At 42.7% G+C, this 21,781-nt stretch overlaps 2 protein-coding genes across 2 annotated transcripts in view; one reads left to right on the plus strand and one right to left on the minus strand.

Moving 5' to 3' along the window:
• CCDC81 (coiled-coil domain containing 81) overlaps nucleotides 1-21,781 on the plus strand; it is a 53,488-nt gene that overhangs the window by 27,267 nt on the left and 4,440 nt on the right. Inside the window, exons 6-13 of the mRNA XM_075546423.1 lie at nucleotides 327-448; nucleotides 3,950-4,073; nucleotides 5,572-5,665; nucleotides 6,284-6,430; nucleotides 6,615-6,719; nucleotides 10,755-10,927; nucleotides 12,816-12,894; nucleotides 13,115-13,335. Of these exons, the coding sequence (XP_075402538.1) occupies nucleotides 327-448; nucleotides 3,950-4,073; nucleotides 5,572-5,665; nucleotides 6,284-6,430; nucleotides 6,615-6,719; nucleotides 10,755-10,927; nucleotides 12,816-12,894; nucleotides 13,115-13,335 (1,065 nt within the window). The remainder of the gene's footprint in view (nucleotides 1-326; nucleotides 449-3,949; nucleotides 4,074-5,571; nucleotides 5,666-6,283; nucleotides 6,431-6,614; nucleotides 6,720-10,754; nucleotides 10,928-12,815; nucleotides 12,895-13,114; nucleotides 13,336-21,781) is intronic.
• Nucleotides 17,214-19,168, minus strand: LOC142444296 (cytochrome c-like). The gene is made up of 3 exons (XM_075545103.1): nucleotides 19,151-19,168; nucleotides 17,365-17,529; nucleotides 17,214-17,333 (listed from the first exon to the last, which is right to left on the minus strand). The coding sequence occupies exons 1-3, from the start codon at nucleotides 19,166-19,168 to the stop codon at nucleotides 17,214-17,216; spliced, it is 303 nt and encodes a 100-aa protein (XP_075401218.1).

A 21,781-nucleotide genomic window follows, 5' to 3' on the forward strand; every position in this document is an offset into this window, starting at 1 on the left:
AAACAAGTTGCCGCTTAGTTGACTTCTTCCCTTAACACCCCATGTGTATCAGAATAGCTATGGGCTTTGCATGATTTTCAATGGCTGACGTTTCAGAAGTAGCTCATTAGGCCTTTCTTATGAGGCATCCGTGGATGAACTTGAACCTCATGCTTTGGTTGGCAGCTGAGGATAGGATTCATTTTCACCAGTCAGGGACTCCCCACCTTGGAGGAAATGGACCTCATGTCAGAAACAAGAAGCTGCCTGCGTTGTTTCCTGAAACTAAATGTATAGTCTTAGCTTCAAATCCAGTACAGTAGATAAACCTCTTCACTTATTCCTAGGATTAGTCTCAAGGAGACAGAAAATAAACCACCTTTGGAGACCATTGTAGAAGAAAGTAAAGATAATAGAAAAAAGAAGTACAAGGTTAAAGAAAAGTCAGACAATGACAGAGGCATCAAAGGTAGGTCTGTGGTTTCTGGATAAAGTGTGTCACCATTTACTGCTTAGCAACCCAGCCATGCTGCTCAAAATAGAGTTAGATTCACGAATAACAACTAGATTTCTTTTAACAAATAGTTTTTGTCCCTTAACTTCTATATCCCTCCATAACTAAGTACCCTACAGTTAGACTCAGTGAATTATCAGACTCATTGAAGACGATGCTTCACTGGCTCCCCATTGCTTACGGCAATCAAAACTCATGTCTACAGGGCCCAACAGGTAATGCAAAGGAAGCAGAGAGGTGATTTTGATTGAAGTATATGGAGAAAATCCTAAGACCCGGCAAACCTTCTAAAAAGGGAGTTCTGGGGACCCTGAATACTATTCCTCTAGCAGAGTACTGATTTGTAAGATAGGGACCAAGTGATCACATCTTGGGTATTTTCAAGAGGTGCCAAGATTGTGATTTTAATGTGAACACTATTGGCCATTAGTAACTAATTTCACAGGGCAGCTCAAGAAGACAAAAGAAAATATTATAATGCAATGTGAAAACACTTATACTTAAAAAAATAAAAAAGGAAGAATATGCTTAGCATATCTTAAATGGAACAAACTCAAGAAATATTCAAGCCTCGATTTGCAATATTGCGAGATTCTATGGGCACAATGTTGAACGAGGTAAGAAGTGTCAAAAGAAGATGGAAAGAATATAGAGTTAATGTACCAAAAAGAACTAGTCAGTATTACACCATTTCAAATGTAGCATATGATTAAGAATGAATGGAATTGAAGGAAGAAGCCCAAGCGCACTGAAGGCATTAGCCAAAAATGCGGTTCTGGGAATTGATGGGACTCCAACTGAAAAGTTTCAATAAGCTGATAAAGTACTGGAGATACCCACTGGTCTATGCCAAGACATTTGGAAGACAGTTCCTTGGCCACCTGACTGTTAGACCCCAAGACACTGCACTGGCTCCCCACTGCTTCCAGGAATCCAAATTCAGATACTTACAGGGCCCAGGCAGATAACATAAAGGAAGTAAGTGGGCTACATATAGGACTAGTAATTAATAAAATCTCCTGTGATGTGTTGTTTTTTACCCATTCTGAAGAAAGGTGACCTAATCGAAATTATAGAACACTGTTAATGATATCACAAGCAAGTAAAATTGTGCCGAAGATCCTTCAACAACAGCTGTAGCAGTACATGGACAGAGAGCGTCCAGAAATTGAGGCTGGATTCAGAAGAGGCATAGAACAAGTGATATCGTGGCTAATGTCAAATGGGTGAAAGCAGAGAATACCAGAAAAGTGTTTGTGTGTGTGTGTGTGTTTTGACTGTGCAAAGACATTTGATTGTGTGAACCAATAAGCTGCCGAGAACCTTGAGAAGAGTGGGAATTTAAGAACACTTCATGCTGGACCTGAACATGGATTAGGAGGTAGTTGTGCCAACAGAACAAGGGGATGCTCCATGGTTAAAAATCAAGAACGGTGTGTGTCTGGGCTCTATCTTCTCATCATACTTAATCAATCTGTATGGTGAGTAAGTCATCTGAGAAGCTGGATTATATGAAGAAGAATATGGTATCAGGATTGGAGGAAGACTTAAGAATAATTTTCTCTTTGGGAGAGAAAGTCCCTGGAAAGGACTCGTAAAAGAGCCTTGGAGGCTTGCTTGGTCAAGGAACCTTGGAAGCATAGTGGTGATGTGTTGGGCTGCGAACTGCAAGGCCAGTAGTTCGAAACTACCAACCGCTCTGTGGGAGAAAGAAGAGGCTTTCTACTTCCTTAAAGAGTTACAGTCTCAGAAACTCACAGGGTGGTTCTGCCCTGTTCTGTAGGGCCGCTATGGGTCAGAATCAACTAGATGCCCCTGAGCTGGTAAAGTAGAGGGGCAGCAAAAAAAGAGAGGCAGAGTCTCAACAAGATGGGTTAACACAGTGGCTGCAGCAATGGCCTCAAACAGAACAGTAATTGTGAGGATGACACGTGACCGGGGCGGGGTGTGTGTGTGGTATTTTATTTTGGTGTCCATGGGGCCGCATGGCGTCGGAACCAAAACTAATGACATGTTGCTCGGTACCATCGAGCCGGCTTCTACTCATTGCACCCCTGAGCTCCACAGACCGAAACCCTATCACTTCCTGCACCGTGCGCACAACAGCCGCTGTGTCAGTCCGTCTCGTTGAGGGGCTTCCCCCTCCCGCTGCAAGTGAGCCAAACACAGCACACGCAATTGACCTTGGAAAGCTCAGCGTTCACATAGCTCTCTAACTCAGCTCTCCTGTTCTCTCGGTGGAAAATTATCTGCTAATGTGCTTCTAATATTCTTTGTCTTTTCTGGACTCTGGCTTTACTTACTCTTTTTCTCTTGTGTGAAATGTGCTTCCTTTTCTTTGAGGGCGTCTTAAGCCTGCTCACCTATTTGTCCCCTTTTCGCCTCTTGCTTCTTCCATGAGCACTTCCCTCATCACTCCAGTCTTGTAGAGCAGTGGTTCTCCACCTTCCTCATGCCACAACCCTTTCATACAGGTCCCCTCATGTTGTGGTGACCCCCCCAGCCATAAAATGACTTTTGTTGCTCCTCCTTAACTGTATGTTGCTACTGTTATGAATTGGGCAACTCCTGTGGAAGGGTTGCTCTAACTCCAAAGGGGTCACGACCCACAGGGTGAGAACCACTGTCGTAGTGGCTTCATTTGGGAGTCAGACGTTTTGCATTATTGTCCTGAGTTGAATAGGGGGCTTCACAAAGTTTGTGGGAGAATTCTGTTGCGTTATAACTTCCTTTTTGAAGTCCTCTTGTATTTAGAGTGTATGTGAAGCACTCAGTACTGTTAGACTATGAAAAACCTTTAAACATGGGAATTCTCACCATTACTGGGTGTGTCTTCTCCCCCACCCCAACTACATATATTGGAAGATCGTTAAGGGCAAAGACTTAGTTTTTTGTATCCCCAAGAAAATATCCAACACTGCTTTGCACATAATAAGTGTACGCAAAACAATGTTTAAATACTTTAATTGGGGGCTCTTACATCTAGTATCACAATCCATCCATCCTCCAGTGCGTCAAGCACATTTGCACATGTGCCGCCACCATCGTTTGCAAAGCCTTCTATCAGCTCCCCATTTCTTCCCCCTCCCTTCTCCTTCCACCCTCCCTCAAAAACCCTTGATAAGTTATAGATTATTTTTTCCATATCTTACATTGTCCTCTGTCACCCCTCACCCACTTTTTTGTTATTCGTCCCCCGGGGAGGGGGTTCTAGTTGATCCTTGTGATCGATTCCCCATTTCTCCCCCGACCCTTCCCTAATCCTCCTGGTATCTCTATTCGCAAAAACAATTTTTAAACCTCATTAGGTGTAAGGAAAAAAAATCATTTACAGCTAAGAGAATGTGTCCTAAGGGAAGAATGTCCCTGATAAAATTAACAGATTTTACTTATCTGCACTGAGAAGAAACAACTCTATTACCAGAAAAGGGAACCAGTTTCATTAATTCTTTACAGAGATCTCACCACCCAAGAAACGTAGAGATAGACAGGCTATCTCTCCTGCCAAGGTGACAGGTGTAAATTTGACAGACAAGTTTGAGCAGACTGAGAGTGGCGCAAGGAATATGATGGCTGAAAGGTAATGCATTGACTTTGCTTCTGTGTTAATCTGGTTTTGAGTCTTTTTTGCGTGTTTGTTTAAATAATTGTTCATTTATTCCTCCAGTATTCTTGGGTATATTCCATATGCTTGCTGATGGGGATAATAACAAAGAAATGGCTCACACAGTTGTAGAAGTGGGCACATTTCAAGTCTGAGGGTTGTATGTTAGGCTGGAAGCTTCCTTTTGACTCAAGTAGCTGCAAGGGGTGATGCGTCCAAGAGCAGCAGGAAGATGACAAGCTGCTGTCTGCAGAAGGGAAAGAATACAAGGTTTGCAGGTAAGATGGCAGGCTGTGGGCACCTCTCAAGGTTGGCAGATGACACAGGCCTTTGGCTGAAGTCCGAGGGACCAGAGGTTGATGAACCCGATGTAGAATCCAGACCCAGCAAAAAGCAAGTAACCTTCTGTTAAGAGCAGGCCACACCCTTGAGACCTGCTCAGGGGAGCTATTGGGGCCTAAATGCCAAATCACTGAGAACCCTGGCCTAGCAGAGTTGACACACAACTGGATCATACACGGTATGCAGCCAGAAAGTTCTCTCAGCTCCACCTTCCACCTAGACCCATAATCCAACCAACCACTTCTCTCCATCCGTACTGTCACCACTCTGGGCCAGATTATCATCTCCCTCTCTCTTGAATTATTGGAATAATCTCTGGATTCTTCCTCTGATTCTTGACATTGTAAAATTCCTAACACTGCTGCTAGAATAATTCTGGGAAAATGTAAGTCAGGTGATCTCATCCTCTGCCTGAATCCCTTCAATGGGTTCCCGTTAGAAGCCCGACGTCTCTCCTATTCTTCCCCTAACACATCACCCCCAGCCACAAACCTGGTGCTCTCAACTCAAGCACTTTGCACTAACTCACTCTGGCCAGAACGCCTTTTCCATCAGCTATCTCTATTTTAGCTCTCCCACTTCCTTTCATATATTTACTCAAATGGCATCTTCTTGCTAAGAACTTAGCTGGCTTCTACATTTAGGATTTAATACCCTATCCTCTAGCCCAACGTGGTTTTTATCTCCATGTAACATACTATAGAGTTCACTTATTTATCTTGTTTCCAGACTGTCTCTTCCAAGCAGAATATAAATTGTATGTGGGTAGGTTATTTTTCATGTTTTATTCTTCACTGCATCTTCTATGCTTAGTTGTGCACCAGGAAGTACTCAATACATTTTAATGGAATGAATAAATGAATATTATCCCCAGTTCTTCGAGTTGGTAACCCAGAGTTTGCAAGATTATACAGCTTGCCAAATGCCAGTCACTTTGTTAGTGACAATGTTGGGATTTAAATCTAGCCTTAGCTGGACACTAAATGCATGTTCTTTATCGCCAGTGAACACAACTGCTATAAAGAAAATCAACTGAGATAGTTCTCTTTTTCTGTATTTCTATTGGCCTCTAAAAATTAAAATTGTTTTAAAGGTGAGACTAGTAGACATTAATGTTGCATTGTTCTTATAGCTTAGAATCTTCAGGTTTTCTGAAATGCAAGAATGATAAGAAGCCCCAAACTTCTCCAGTCGCTTCTTGTCAGGATCATAAGAAGGCAGGACAGGTACAGTATACAAACAAAACCCGGTCAGCGTCTTCCTCTGACTTTGTTCACCAAAGAGTTCTGGGAATAAGCCGTCTTTCTTAACTTTAATATGTGGGAATGACTCAAGATTCATAGATCCATCTATCTACGAGTCAAGATCTACCAGTTAACAGAAATAGAATTAGGAAATCCCTACTTTGTCTTTTGCCATGTACACTCTCTATAGCACTGGCAGTGTGCTGTAGGTTAATCACTGGGGGCTAATCACAAGGTTCAAATCCCGCAGCTGCTCCATGGGAGACAGATGAGGCGGTCTGCTCTTGTAAAGATTTACAGTCTCAGAAACCAACCCTCTAGAAGCTTGCAATGGCAGTGGGGTTTTAAAAATTTTTTATACTCTGATCAAATGAGAGTTGAGTAAATCCTGGATATTCCTGGAGTCTATTTGGCAAAATCTCATTTTGCTAATTGCTACATCATAATGACTGCTGTTTATTAATTAGTGATTGATAAGTTAGACACAGCTATGAAATATGTTTCTCGATATCCTCCTGCTATGGAGAGCTGGTGAGGGATTGTGAAGATGAAGTAAAAGGTAAGAATTCACTTGTCCTTAATCGAAGCTTGTGCTTGTAGGAAATGTGCTATGTCTGTTTGCAACGAGCGCAGCAGAACTCCCCCCTCTACTACGGGGAAGTGAGGAAAAGGCGGGAAATAGAAGACGAGCAGCTCCTGCGTCAGTATCAGATGATGAAAGAGCAGGAGGCGTTTGCCAAGCAGCAGGTATCCCACCAGCGATGGACGGAGAGCACTGGCTCTGGGGAAACCGAATGGAAGGGTTGCAGAAGCCCGTGCCAGGCGTTCAACCGCTGGCTGTGCTACAACACGTTTAATTGCTCCCAGACAGCTGGGCTAGGACTGAGGTTTTCAATGCTAGTAAACTCTTTTTTCCCCCCTCTCACAATAGATGAATAGTCTGGTTGCTAGAGAGCAGAATCAGAAAAATGCTGCCTATAATCTTGGAGTTGCTGATGCGATACGAAACCACAAGAATGGAAAACCTGAATTTTACGTAAGAGCCCTTGGCAATGTTTTTCTTTCTAAAGACTGCCCCATCTGTGGCATTTGAACTCATTACAGGAACGGGGATTGATGCCATTTTATTAAGTGGCTTAGTTCAAAAATGGGCGGTGGAGGGTTGAAACTTCCTTCTAAGGCAAAGTGGTTTTGCCTACTGATTCCACCATGCAGATTCACAGCAGAGTCTACAAGTCACTCTGGCCCTTACTATTGTTTGTCTTTTAATGCTTTCTTGTGAACGGGGTGAAGGCTTACAGAGCAGATCATCTGTTGCACATCCAATAGTTGAAGCACACGCATGTCGTTTGAACTTAGCCTTCGCCCCCTCTCAGAGAATCACCATTTCTCTCACTTCTCCCCTGCGTGTTCGCTTTCTGTTCCTCCGCCTTTCTGAACCCTGCTGAACAAAGCTTCCCTTGTAGAGCAAATGGTTGAACATTGCGCGTGAGGTGAGTTCAGTTCCGGACATGAAGAGTGGGTGAAGGCCCTACTCGGGTTCCGTCAGTCTCTCTCTATGTGACCGGTAGGCCTGGTCTCTCTTATGATTTTCTCCCATTCTATCCAAGATCATCGGCTGCAATCCTTTTTGGAGCAGTTGGAGTGGTAGATGGATACTGTCTAGTTCTGGTCTCAGGGTTGGGTGGACCCAAGTTTGCAGGCTCTGTTAGTTCACTGGATGAATTGTGTCCATGTATTTTTTTTTATTTCCATCACTCTTCTTTCCTCTGGATAGGGAGAGACCAATGGTTGTACCCTAGTCTTTAAGACCCCAGCTTTTATTATTTATAGAGTTCTTAGCCAGGATGGAGGCAGGTGAGGGCAGCATACTAAAATCCTGCCCCAGGTAGTGAGTGATCTGAAGAGAGGAGCTGAAACACTAGTGTCGTCTCTGATCAGCAGCATTGGCATCGCCTGGGAGCTTGCTAGAAATGCGGACTCGACGCCTCCACTTTTGGGTCCTCAGTGGGAATCTGCATTTTAATAAGATGTCACGTGATTTGTGAGCTCGTTAAAGTTTGCGAAGCCCGTCTTCGCATGGAGGCGAGCCACCTGCTTCCCCATTTATTTTAGCAGTTCCAACCATTATGTGCTTTTCTTTATTCCTCTCAGATCCTCCTCCTCTTGCACCACTTTCTAGGTGGCCTGACATTTCGGACATAAGTCTAATAAGAACTTTACTTATTTTCTTTATTCATCAAAAAAAACATCTATGAAACTTTTTCTAGTGCTGATGGCTAGGAACAGGAGGAAAAGTGCAGGGTAATGAATGCCATGGTGAAGCTTTGAGCAGGGTGCGCTGGGAGTGGAGGAGAGTCGAGTAAGTGAGATCTGGGAAGACATGTGCTGGGTAAAGAAGAGAATGACAGAAGAGTATGCTAGTGGGCAGGAGAAAGAAAAGCTTGTTTTTTAAAGTGAGGTTAGTCTTAGGCAGGCAGGCTTTCCTCGGAGTTTCAGATTATGTGTATTATTGCCCCTTCTGAATCCCCTATTTAACACATCTGTAGACGTCCTAAATGTAAACGGAACTTTTCACTCAGCTCCCCAACCTCTTTTCCCGGTCTTCCCACTTTACCTAGTGGCCCCACCCACCTGTCATCCAGTTGAACAACCTCATGTCAAGGGGTCACCCAAGATTCCTCCTTTTTCCTCTTCCCCACACCCAACCATCAACAAATTGTTATTTTAGCTTCTAAATTTTTTCTAATATGTCTACTTCTATCCATTTTAAATGTAATCATCCTTGACCAAACTTCTGCAATGCTTCCCTAGTGCACATTTGCATCCTCTGTTGGAGAATAAATCTAAAACCCAAATATTCTGCCAACACAGAAGACTCCTTCAGAAAAGTGGAAGAGAGAAAATGAAAGAGAAGTAGAAGAGAAAGTAGTTTGAATCCACATTCTGAAGCTCAGGCGGCATAGTAGACACTCATTGGGCTGCTGACCACCAGGTTAGCAGTTCAAAACCACCAACCTCTCAAAGGGAGAAAGACAAAGCTTTCCACTCCCACAATTTCTGAGTCCTGGTCTCAGAAATCCACAGGGCCAGCTCTCACCTGTCCTATTGACTTGATCACAGTGAGTCCTTTTTTAAAAAGCAACGAGCGAGAATGTGATGAGAGACACAGGAAAGCCACTCAAGCGGTTGTAAAGACAGAAAGAAAGCACACCCTTTTATATGGCCAGGAGTTTCTGAGTGGTGCCATTGGTAAAGTGCTAGGCTGTTAACCGAGTAACTAGAAGTTCCAGGCTCATCCAGAGGTGCCTCGAAAGAAAGGCCTGATGATCTACTTCCAAAAATTAAGCTGCTGAAAACACAATGGAGCCCAGTTATACTCTGGCACATGTACATAGCTAAGCAGAGACAACTCATTACATACATGATCTCAAGGTAAACAAGAATTAATCCTCAAGATGACGAGAGCACCATTTTAAATTTATCGTTCATAAATTTAATTCATATAGTGGTTACCTGTTACTTGGTACCCACCCGTGCTTACTAATTGCTGGGGAAACCAAATTTCTCCTCTCTTTATGAGAAATCGGCTTTCAGCATTGAGTCAGGTGCTTGCTAAAGCTAGCCTCCGACCCTTTAATGGAAGACAGGGTCCTAGATCCGTAAGAAGAGTCCAGGGTTATAAAATGGGCAAGAGGGTCAGGTAGCTTTTAAAAGGGGCAGAGAAAGGGTTCACAAGGACAAGGTTTCATAAGTCAGTTCTCAAAAAATGTACGTATGGGAGTTTTCTTGGATTCTTTGCATGAAGGAAAATTCATATTTCCCTTTTTCATATTTGCATTTCCCCTTACACTGGCTTCAGTCTTTTGTCCACACACTAGCAAAGTGATCTTTACAAACTGACTGTTCTGTGTAAACCCTCGAATGGTCTTCCATTGAATTCAGAGAAAGTCGAAGCTCGCTTCTTGTTCACAGGCCTTTATCTTTGAGTTCGTCTACGTCCTCTTCGCTGTGCCTCCATCTCATAGACCCTCTGCTTGTTGACCAGGCTAGACGGGCTTCCATTTTGTGGCTTCACCTTGATTATTTCTTCTGCATAGACTGCTCCCTCTGATATTTGCAGTGGAGACAATTCACTTTCAAATGTATGAAGCACTTATCCTTACCTTACATTATTTGGTCTATTTGTTTACTTCAGAGTCCCTGTGGGGTGCCAGCCATTAGCTTGCTAATCAAAAGGTGGATTTCAGCACTTCCGAGGAAAGGCTGGCTCAACTACTTCAACAAACCAGCCATTAAAAACCCCATGGAACACAATTCTACTCTGAACCACAATATCACCTTGAGTCAGAGCTGACTTGTTGACAACTAGGTTAAAAAAAAAATCAGTTTATTTGTACATTATCTGTCTGCTTCACCAGAAAGCAGGTTTAACTACTAAGAGTCTCTTCTTGTTCACTGTGGGATCGACATTATCTAGAATGGTCAGGCCGAGGGTGGACGCTCAGTTCTTACTCTGTACCATGTCTCTGTTCTCACTCATACTTCTGCACACATTCGAAACCTGAATGTCTTAGGTGTTAGCTCAAGACCAGCTCCACACAGTCCCCGTTTAGTTCTTCCTCAGACATGGTGCTCTGGTCAGGTGGACTCAGCTCATACTTGAGTGGTCTCATATTATTCTGTGGGTCACCTCAACTTTAAAGAAATCCTGGAGGGTGCAGTGGCTAAGTGCTAGACTACTGACTGCCAGGTTGGTGGTTCAAACCCACCAGGTGCTTCATGGGAGACAGATGAGGCAGTCTACCATAAAGATTACCGCCTTAGAAACCCTATGGGGCAGTTCTATTCAGCCTTGTAGAGCCATTCTGAGTTGGAATAGACTTCATGACAATGGGTATCTTTTTTTTCCTCCCACCTCAACTCTAGCTGGTCAGTGTATTGAGGGCTGGGCAAATATTAGAAATCAATAAATATATTCCAATGGGACTCAGTCTTTTGCATTATTAACCTGATTCTTTGTTGGTTTTTGGTATTATAGCATAAACAAATTGCTTCTTTTTTTCCCTAGAAATCTTGTATATTTGATAAGCGGCCAATCAGTGCTGAAATTAATGCTTGTAAGCAAGAGGAATATTCTCAAAGTCTCCTGAAACAAATAGATAACAGAAGGGAAAAAGAAATAAAGCAAAGACAGAACAGAGACTTGATGGACCGCCTAGAGCAAGTACAATTCACGGAGGAGTGAGTCCAGCTAGACGTGCTCATTCATGTGAAGTTAATTTTCGTGTGGGATGACTCAGCACTGGTAGTTCCTTTACCATCACCCAGCCAATGGAGCAAACTAACCTAGCTAGCAAGCAGCCAGTACCAGAGTGTGATGTTAGGTAGAAAAATTAAAAACCCATCATTGTTATCATCGCCATTAGAGAAATGATGGCCAATCCTGGCTGTAGTCTTCGAGTATCATTTTGCTGTGATTTACTGATACTGGTAAAGCAGAAGGGACCTCTCTTGAGCAGGGATCACTCCCAGACATGAGATGCTCAGGTGACCTCCAGACCAAGCTGGGGTTTTATTATAAGTGTGTATGCATGCGCCACAGGCGTTGCAGGAAGCGATGTACTAGAGACGCAGGGGAGACTGGAATCAGAGACTAAAAAGCCCCGACATTGCCTTTATTCCAGCCCAGGTTTATATAAATGCTAGTTCAATTCTAAATCACCAGGAAAGAGATTCTGATTGGTCACCCTGGGTCATCTTAGGCCTAGGGTAAGATCAGGACCAGAGCATTCTAATGTGTCTGTGGGCGGGCGGAGTGTGGGACTCCCATTTCTGAGTCAGGAGAGCACCTAATGAAGTTATTCATAGTGTGTGCTGAGACTCCTAATGAAAATAAGAAGCCTTTATGTGACCAAAGAAATTTATCTCTATATAATGTGTAAAATGTATACAGACCATTTTACTCCCTTTACAGACCATATAGGTTTCCTGAAGGTTACACATAGTAGAGCCATAATTTATATCTGGTAGGAGAAATTATATATATATATATAAATTTTTTATTATTGTGTCTTGGGTTAAGGTTTGCAGAGCACCTGTTTTTCCATTCACACATATTTTGTTTCATATCATTAATTGAATGCAATCCTCATAATGTAATATCACTTAGCCCACTGTTCTGTTTTCTGTTTCTCATCTTCCTCTTTTCCTAACCTTTTGGAATTTTGTCCTTGGGTAAATGGTCCCTTTATGATCTTAGATGCTCAGTTACTCTAAGGTGTGCACACTTCCACATAGACCTGTCTATTGTTTGGCTTCAATTTGAGCCACAGGGGTGAGGAGTTTTTTCTAGATCTTAGGGGTGACTTAAGGACCATAGTGTTGGGGGTCCCACCAGTCACTCCTGACCAGTAAACCTGGTCTGCTTTTGTGAATTTGAAACTCATTCCACATTTTTCTCCCACTTTATCTAGTGTGACCCCTTTCAGAACAGTTGGCAGTGGTATTTGGGCACCACCTGGTTCTTTTGGTCTCAGGGTCATAACTGATCTTGATATTCCCTGACATCATGGTTCTGATCCTCCAGGCCCAGTGACTCACGCCACCATTCTTTGGTCAGTGGAGGTTTTTGTGTTGCTGTACTGCTTGACAGGTTTCATCAAGACTTCTAGATAGTCCTACTAGGGAGAAAGACCACGTGACCCACATCCCAAATCAGCCAAAGAAACCCTAACACTCACTCACAGTGGCCCAATCCCATTGTACATGGAGGTGTCCTGAGTCAATGCAGCTGACAACAAGAAAATGACCAAATCAAGGCGATAGGGTACATTAGGATCCCCACTCTGTGTTGTAGATTCCCGTGACTTTGACATGTGTAGTGTCATGTCACTGTGATTGTGCTGTGCCACATAGCTACACTGCTCCAAAACTGACCTGTGCTCCCCCCTTGCCCTTCCCCTGATCTCTTGTGTGTTCCAGTTACCTTTCGTTTTAAAAGGAAATAGCCCTTTAGATTAAGTAGACCCTTCATTCCTGTGAAGACGTAGTGAACACGATTTAATGCTGTTAATCAGTATCACTAGAGACCATGTAACACTGTACCTCCTCCCTCATTTCTACCTGCCAGACTTGCTGCACAAAGAGCCAAATATTTGAAAGATAAGATGGAAGAATCCCAGTGTTACAAAAGAGCTTTGGATGCACAGGTAGGAGAAAGTAATTATTTTAAAATTATGCAGTGCTTCAACCACATTCTAAGAAGACATAGAAATACTGTAATATTATAACTGCCCTCTTGTGTTATCCATTAGGTGCCTTGAACCATTTCCGCCTTGCTGAAAGCTCTTGGCATTTGTACTGCAGAGTTGTGCATCAAGCTTAGTCTCTGGTATAATTTCACCTGAAATATGGCTGTCCTTGTTTCAGATAAAGAACAAACCTTTCCGATTACCTGTGTTTGAACCAGACTCTGTGGAGCCCATCTTTGGTAAGCAGGGGGATGAGCTGCTGATAGAAAGACGAAATCGGGAACAGAAATATATGAAGCATCAGCTGGAGGCAGCCGCTGCCCAAAAGAGGAAAGTCATTCTGAACCAAATGGCGGATCAGAGGCGGGATTTGCAAATGTTGGAGAGGACGCATAAAGAGTAAGGAAGCCTCCGATATTTCTTCCTTTTCTCTCTGCCCTGCTGCCCTCTGCTTTCTCCCTTCTCTCTCTCCTTTCCTTCTGCCACAGCTCTCTGATAATCGCCACAGAAGGCTGGTTCTGTGTCAGACATTGTTGCTTTTAGGCCATAACATGCCTCATCTCATGTCCCGACCCGCGGGAACTTCAACGCGGACACTGGAGGGAGTGGGAATTGGGGGGACAAGAGACCCGAGAAATGGAGACAAGACAGCAGTCTGATCAAGTCTCGTTTATTGAGTAACGGCTACAGCTTATATAAGCCAGGGAAAGGGAAACAAGCCGCAGGTGTTTCCTTGAGAACAATGACCGCAGAAAAAGCAGTTCCTGTGGAAAGTCACAGAGCTCAGGCAATAAAGATCAAGACAATGGCTGGGCCTCATGGCTCCGGACAGGCAAGGTTATGGCCAGGCCTCATGGCTCCCGACAATCTCATTTCATCCTCAAAGTCCACCCAATGAAGCCACTTCCCCCTCGAGTTTTATTTCCCCATATTTCATCTCCTTTTTCAGCCCAACTTCTTGAAGGAGTTGTTCGTGCCAGAGACTATCCAATAGAAATATATGAGTCACAAACGTGAGCATAAATGTAATTAATAATATCTAGTAGCCACATTAAGTAATAAGCAGATGAAATTAATTTTTATTTCAATTTAATGTTTATTAAGGGCCCGACACACCAGTGTGTTACTTTTGCTGCCATAGTTTTTAAGGCCTCATACTGATTTAAAAAAAAATTATTTTGTGGTTGTCGTGGAGAATATACAAAGCAAAACACACCAATGTTACAGCTTGTATGTGTACAGTAGGGTGACATGGACTACATTCTTTGAGTTGTGCACCTCTTCTCGCCTTTCATTGTTCATTCACATGAACGTACTTACCCGCTAAGGGTGCTAGCCAATCGTTTCAGCTGCTGTCAATTTGTGAGATCAGGTAGCACAGCGGTTACGCATTGGGCTGCTGAACGCAAGGTCCCAGTTTCAACCACCAGACACTACAGTAGAAAGAGGAGACTTTCTACTCCCGTAAAGAGTTACAGGTGTGGAAACTCACTGCAGGCAATTCTACCCTGTTCTACGGGGTCACTCGATGGCAGCGAGAGAGTTGTCAATTTGATCCATAGTGATTACAGCAGAGCTAAGTTTACTGGTTAAGCAAAACTATTGGCCAGCTTTCAGATGACTGCAGGAACGTTTGGGTTTAAGGTTTAAAGATTATTTTAGGGCAATTGTTTCAGAGGTTCATCAATCCTCTATAGCTCCAGTGAGTCTAGAACCCAGGAGAGTTTTAAATTCTGTTCTGCATTTCCTTTATTCCTTTATTTCTGCAAATCTTGGAATACAACATTCGGCAGGAGTAGCCAGGTTGTTCATGACTGTAAGTAGCCACACACGCCATAGCTCCCTCCTACTCCTGGCTCCAGCGAATAGCGACCAGTCGTGCCTTGGATGGTGGCTTGAAAGCTTTAGGAGTCAGAACTGAAGCACTAAATAGTAGGTTATTAGGCTTGTTTGTTGGGATGTCTCATGAAACCATGACCCTAAAACACCAAATCATGGAGCCAAATCCCATAAGGAGCTTCAGCAGCGACTCTCAGTTGTTGACTCTCGCCCGTCTTCATTATATCTATCACAATTTTTCCCAATTCTGTTTTTGAGGGTTATCCAACTTCATGACAGCGTAACCGTAGCCTTACTCAGTGCGAGTGCCCCCATCTGTTCAGCGCCCCAGCCCTTTCTCTTGTGTGTGGTAGCCTCTAATAAACTGTGTTCTCTCAACAGCTGCCTTTTCCTGTCTCTAAGGGAGGCAGTCAGTAAGGGAGGCAGTCAGTATTTGCCCTTTTGTGATTGATTTATTTCACTCAGCATCATGTCTGCATTGAATGTTCTCTTGGTTGAAATGTCTCATTCAAGTCATTTCTTCATTTTATGTTTGGGTTGCTTTTTGTTTTTAGATTGGTTGAGGTTTTAGGTATAGTTTGGTTATGAAGATTTTTGTTATGTCTATATTTTCTAAAGATATTCTTCTAGTGAGGAGCTTATCTCTTTTTTTAATGAGCAAAAGTTTTAATTTTTATGAAGCCCCATTTATTTATATTATATTTTGCTGCTTGTGCTTAAAAATCCAAAATAAAAGAACTATACTGTTGAAAACTAGTCCTGGGGGGATGGGTGGGTGCAGGGGGGGGGGAAGGGGGAGAAAGAAAACTAATCCAGACAGGAATGCCCCTTATTGTTCTTCTAGGAATTTGATAGCTTCAGTTTGCACACTTTGCATTTGTTTTTGTGCTTCGTGTAACGCAACGACTCTGTTTCATTTTTTTCTTCATGGGGAAATCCAATTTCTCCAGCACTACTTAGTGGAGAGAATCTTTTTTTCACCATCGAATGGACTTAAAACCCTTGTCCAAACTCAGCTGACCATAGAAGTGCGGATTTATTTCCGGACTTCCAGTTCTGCTCCATTAGTCTCTATGTCTATTATCATAACAGTTCAGGGGTTTCGGGATCACTGTTGCTGTAAGTTTTGTTTTATTCTAGTAAAAACTTTTTGGTTGTGCTTTAGGTGGAAGTTTGCAGAGCATTAGTTTTCCATTTTATGGCTTATACACAAAGTGTTGTCCTTGACTGCATTTCCTACAATGTGAGCACTGCGCACATCCCTTGGCTTCCTCATTTTCTTTTGTCTGGACTTTGCATACGACAATTTAAAATCTGGAAGAATGTTCTCCTGCTTTATACTTCTCTTTTAACATCCAAGACCTTAGACAATGAATGCTTATTGAAATAAGTAGCAAGATTAAGAAAAAAATGAATATTTCTCACCAAATATCATTGGGAAAATTGATTTATCATTGTCTAGAGGATTCCCAGTTTTTATAAACACATGCAAGTTACATGCAAGTGCATACACAATATATGCAGATTTATTCAAACTACCATATGGATACTTTATCTTTTTGTAAATGAAAACTAGATCTATAGCTATAGCATCTTTTTTTAAAGTCTGTTATTTTGTAATTATCTTAAATCTTATTGCATAATTTACAAATGTGTGCCAGTAAGATATCTCTTCTACCTGATACTTTCTCATGAGTTTCTAAAAGCACTAATCACATATACAGTAGGTTAACAGTTTTATGTGTTTTTGAATAGCTGTTTGAAAGATGTGTCATGAATTACAACTTAAGAATTTAAACACAAAGTTCAACTTGCTACCTCATCATGCTGACTTTTAAAGCATGTGACCTTAGCAATCTTCTATTAAATGTGAAGTGTTAAATATTCTTTATTTGATATCATTTCCAACTCATACTGAAATGCTTTTTGTTAATTAAAAGACAATATTTTAGACAGGAAATTTTAGTGAGATTAACACATCTAAGAGCAGCAAGATCAAGTGAGCATTGCTACCTTATCTTCAACCCCTGCATTTACACAGGCTCCTGAATGCAAATGTAAATAGCTCTGTTCCATGAGGCAGTATTAAAATATAATCATATAATCAGATATATAAATCTAAGTATACAATCAATCTATAGGTTACAAGATAGCATTCACCATCTTTGTGAAAAACTTAAAATTACCAATCCATCCTAGCCCCCAGAGTCCAATCACATCTTAGGGCAAAGCAGTGAGAACACTTGCTGAACAGAAATTCCTGTCAAAAATTTAAGTTTGATCAGTCATTTAATTTAATGTAAGACTGTCCAACTAAAATATTCTATCCGTCATTCATGATCTGATTTCTGGTGTATGAGTTCAATTTAAATATGGCACATGTAAAAAAACGTCACAAGACATTCCTATTTTATAATCAATAAGGCTGTGCCCAACTATTAATACTCATTAGTAGCTTTCTTGAGATAGACTAGCAAGTCTGCCCTTTCTCCCTTCTTGTTAACGCCAGCAACGATCATCTCCGTTCCAGGGATGTATTTCCTGGGAGTCTCCAAATCCTTATCAGTGTGGTGATACCGCTGTTCTTACTGGCATCCAAGTGAATCCAGGGGCTCGGCCAGTCTTCTGCCCAAACCAGCCATTCAGATTTAGCCCAGTCTTGTGTTTACACCCCTTTTCGACAGTGTGGCACTGGGCCCACTTCCGAACACAAATCTTCCTGCCCTTCTCAAGATCACCCACCGTGAATTCAGTCTCTCATTGCTTGCCACACGACTGTAACCCTCCAGAGGCCAGATGGCCTGCTCTCTCCATCCACAGGATCTTAGACATTCTTCTGCAGCTCTATTTTTAATTTTAAACTTTTAATTGGGAATTAGGTGAAAGTTTACAGAGCAGATAAGTAGTTTTACATACAGTTAATAGACATTTGGTTTATGACTTATCCATTGCATCTTCTCAATGTATGATCCCTTATCCCACTTCCTCCCTGCATTTCCTGTTTCCATCCCTCCTCTTTTCCTAGTCCTTGCACTTTGTCCTTGGATAAAATACTACCCTTTTGATGTTAAGTGGTTGATTATTCTAACCTGGGGCTGAGTTCTATTACAGACTAGAGGGTGACTAAGGCCATAGTTTTGGGGTTCCGGTAACCTCTCTCAGCCAGTAAGTCCAGTGTTTTTTTTTATTATTTTGTGTTTGATTCCACATTTCTATCCCACTCTAACCAGGACCTTCTAACGTGACCCATTTCCGAGCCGTTGGTAGTAGTAGCCAAGTGCCATCTAATTATTTTGGTCTCAGGATCGTGGAGGCTGATGTTTGCATGGCTGACTAGTCCCCTGGACGAAATGTTTCCTTGTGTCTCTCAATTTTCATCACTTTCCCCCCTCTGGACACAGAGACCAATCTTTGCACCTTAGATGGCTGCACCCAAGCTTTTAAGGCCCCAGTTGCTACTCATCAAAGTCGGTACAGAGCATTGCCTTGTGAACTATGGAGCGATGTCACACCAACTGACCCCTCGGTGGACCCTGGGGCTGCGGTGCTGATTGCTCCAGGCTCAGCAATTCAGAATGATGTTTGCTTTCATCTAAAAGTGGTCATAGCTTTGCCCCCTGTATCAATATCCATAGTCATGGATGTATTTGCAGCCAAGGTAAATACAGATCTCCAAATACTCTCTGCTAAACTTATGTATATTTTCGTTGGTATACTTGCATTGCAACTCAGTATAAGGGTTTATAGTCAAGAATATTTGTTATAGATTATTATGATTGCAAAACGTCTGGAGGCAAAGTCAATATTTATCAATGAGGGAAAGCTTGACTATAGGATATCCATATTATAGACATTATGGTGTAATTAAAGAATAAATTTAGTCTACATATGTGCAACCTAAAAATATGAGTATACTAAATTTATTCTTTAATTGCATTATGATGTCTATAGTCACAATCTGTAATCAATGTTCTTGAATATATATACCCTTGTACTGCTTCTTCTATTTCTGGAAGATCAGTTCCTAAAAGCGGTGTTCCTGAGTGAAGGATGTGGCACGTTGCGAATGTACCAGACACGGGCAGTTTGCTTTCGAAAGAGGACAGACATTTGCTTCCACGAGCAGCGTCTGAGAAGGCTAGGTGCCCTCCGCATTCCTTTGCTAACTATGTAAATTAAGATGATTTTACCTATCCTTTTGAAGCTAATATGTCATGCCCCTAATCAATCACTGGACTCCCATTATGTGACAGTCACTCTCCACCCATATCTGATCTCATGTAGCCGTTACACTAACCACACAGTAGCTGTTGAGTTGGTGCTTGCTACATGGACAAGTGGCCAAGCCATTTTAGAAGACAGCAGAGAACATTACCGAGCTCTGTTGCTGCATCCTGACACCTAGTGGCGGTTGCTGCTGGTAGCCGAGGGCTCTTCCAAACTCAACTGCCGCCTGTACTCGACCGAGTATCAGCCGAGGCACCTAATTTTACCACCAAAGCTGCATTAAAAATGTGCTGGAAAAAAAAAACCCAACTCGGCTTATCCATGAGTATGTACGGTAAACCAGATCTGATTGTGGAGTCAATGCTGACTCAGAACAAATGGCCACTGAGAGGGCAAAGCAGGCCTAGAGGAGGCTCCCCGACCAGCCTCTGTACAGAAGCAGATGGCGTAGCGCTAGGCTTGAACTACTAACATTCTGTTAACAGCCAAATGCTTAACCACTGTGTCTCTGGAGCTCCGTTAACGCCCTTGAACCTAAAATCAAATCCACTGTCATTTGTCTACCCCGAGTAGAGCGACCCCATAGAGGACAGAGTAGAACGGCTTCTTAGGGTCTCTGAAACTGTACGTCTTTATGCCGAGACGCTGCAGACCCTGTGGTGAGCGGCCCGGCGCTAATCCCACAGCTCCTTTCTACTCTTTACTGAGAACTGATGGGAAGAATTTGTGTGGCATCAAAGAAATAATTTGAACAAGACCTAGGGTGATTCACAACGGCATTTACTGTATGCTTGGAGACCAGTGACGGAAACACTGAGCTATTCCATTTTTCGGGAGCTGGGGGTGTCATGGGAGAGGCCCAGGATTGCTAACAAAAGGTAGATGGTGCAGACCTGCCAGCTGCTCCTTGGGAGAAAGATGAAATTACAGTTACCTGCTTCTGTAAGGATTTGCAGTCTTGGAAATCTGATCTCAGATCACTGTGCGTCAGAATGGACATGATGTTTGTGGACTTGATTTGGTTTATTTGCAGTCACTTCTTGGATGACAGGACCTTCACCTGATACTCCTGTTTAAGAAAAAAAAATTATTGTCATTCTTTACAGTGTTGTTTCTTTCTTTCATTTTCAGGCCTAGCCTCTTCTGTTTCTTTGCCCCCCTCCCTAGCTGATCATTAGTGGGCCTATCTTCTTTCTCCCGTAAAACGCCCATGGAGCAGTCCCTGACTACTGAAAGCCGGGACATTAGACGGCAGTGAAAGAAGCATATTGTATAGGAAAGCCGTTGGGATGTTTCCTGAGATGAGGTACATTAGCCTCAAAGGAAATCAAAGGCTTTCAAAGCATAAGCATGTGTTGTTAATTGGAGAAAGGTTTCAATCTCGCTAAATTAAACTAGGCCTGCAGATGAAAGGCCCTAGAACGTGTATTACTTCAGAGCTACGAGTTGCCCTGTGGCTTTCAGAGTGCTCCGGCTTGTTATTGTATTTCCGAGAGCACTGAGCAAAGTCAGGGTTTTCTGTTTAATAAACACAAGAAGAACGAAGGACTTCTGATCAAGACAGTAACGAAGGCCAAACACACTACACAGTCCTTCTTAACAAAAGGCGTGATGCAACAGGTTCAGGGGAGAACCCTGGAGTCCCGAATCTCTGACGAAGAGGAAAAAGCTAAGTGACCTGAATACCAACAGCCTGGGATGTTCTTGTAGGTGGGACCGAATCCTGCCTTTTCCCCATAACTAACTGGAACCCAGAGGGGTCTTGGCCGACTTTCAGATGCTTGACACTGGCTGCAGCGCACCTTGGTGCGAGTGGAGCTTTGAAGCGATCAGTGGGCACAAATAAGCTGGCTTACATCTATTTTTTAAAATGGCAGGGCTGCTGGGAAACGCATGTTTGTAGGCTTGGAGGCCCCAGACCCAAACAATCCTGTTTAGTGTTGCTTTTTAAAGTGGTGGAGCAGCCCGGGCACACACGTTTGTGGGCTCTGTGGCTCTGGGTCTTAAAGTACCAGCTTAGGACTGGTTAAAAGCAGCAGATGCGGGAGGTGTGCATATTCACAGGTTGCCCTCCTACGCTGTGTACCAGAGTGGGATGCTAATAAGCACATAGTAGCGGAAAGCCAGGAAGCGGCTGCTGGTTCTAGCCTAGGTTTTCTTTTTATAATTCTATTTATCTGCTTATTTATTTCATTTGCATGCTTGCTTTTTATTGTTGTAGATTTGTCTTAGAAACAGTCATTCCTTTGTTGCTTCACCTGATGGAGACAACTGTGTGGAAACAGCAGCTACCACCGCATTTCTAACAGCTACACCTAGTGGACGAGAAGCACCCTGCACTCCAGAACCCCCGATCAGCAAATGCATAGAAGACACTAGACAATGGGAGTCCATACGAAGAAACCAAAAAGAATGGTGCGAACAAGCCAGGAAAAAAGGAGCCCAAAGGCCTTACTGAACTAAGGCATCGGAACCACCAGAAATCAAGCAAACAATGCTATTCACAGCAGCCATAGAAGAGATGAAATACTTAAGAATAAACTTGGGAGAGAAACAAAAGACTGTACAAAGAAAATTACCCAATACTACAAGAAGCCAAAAGAGACCTACATAAGTGGAAGAATATACCATATTCATGGTACGAAGACTTAACATTGTGAAAATGTCAGTGCTACCCAACGTGACCTGTAAGGCAATTCCAATTCAGATTCCAGCAGACTTCTTCAAAGAGATGGGAAAAATCAACACCGATTTTATACAGGAATGAAAGAGACCTAGG

The sequence above is a fragment of the Tenrec ecaudatus genome, chromosome 4 (genome assembly GCF_050624435.1).
Source record: "Tenrec ecaudatus isolate mTenEca1 chromosome 4, mTenEca1.hap1, whole genome shotgun sequence".
In the NCBI taxonomy this organism is placed as follows: Eukaryota; Metazoa; Chordata; class Mammalia; order Afrosoricida; family Tenrecidae; genus Tenrec; species Tenrec ecaudatus.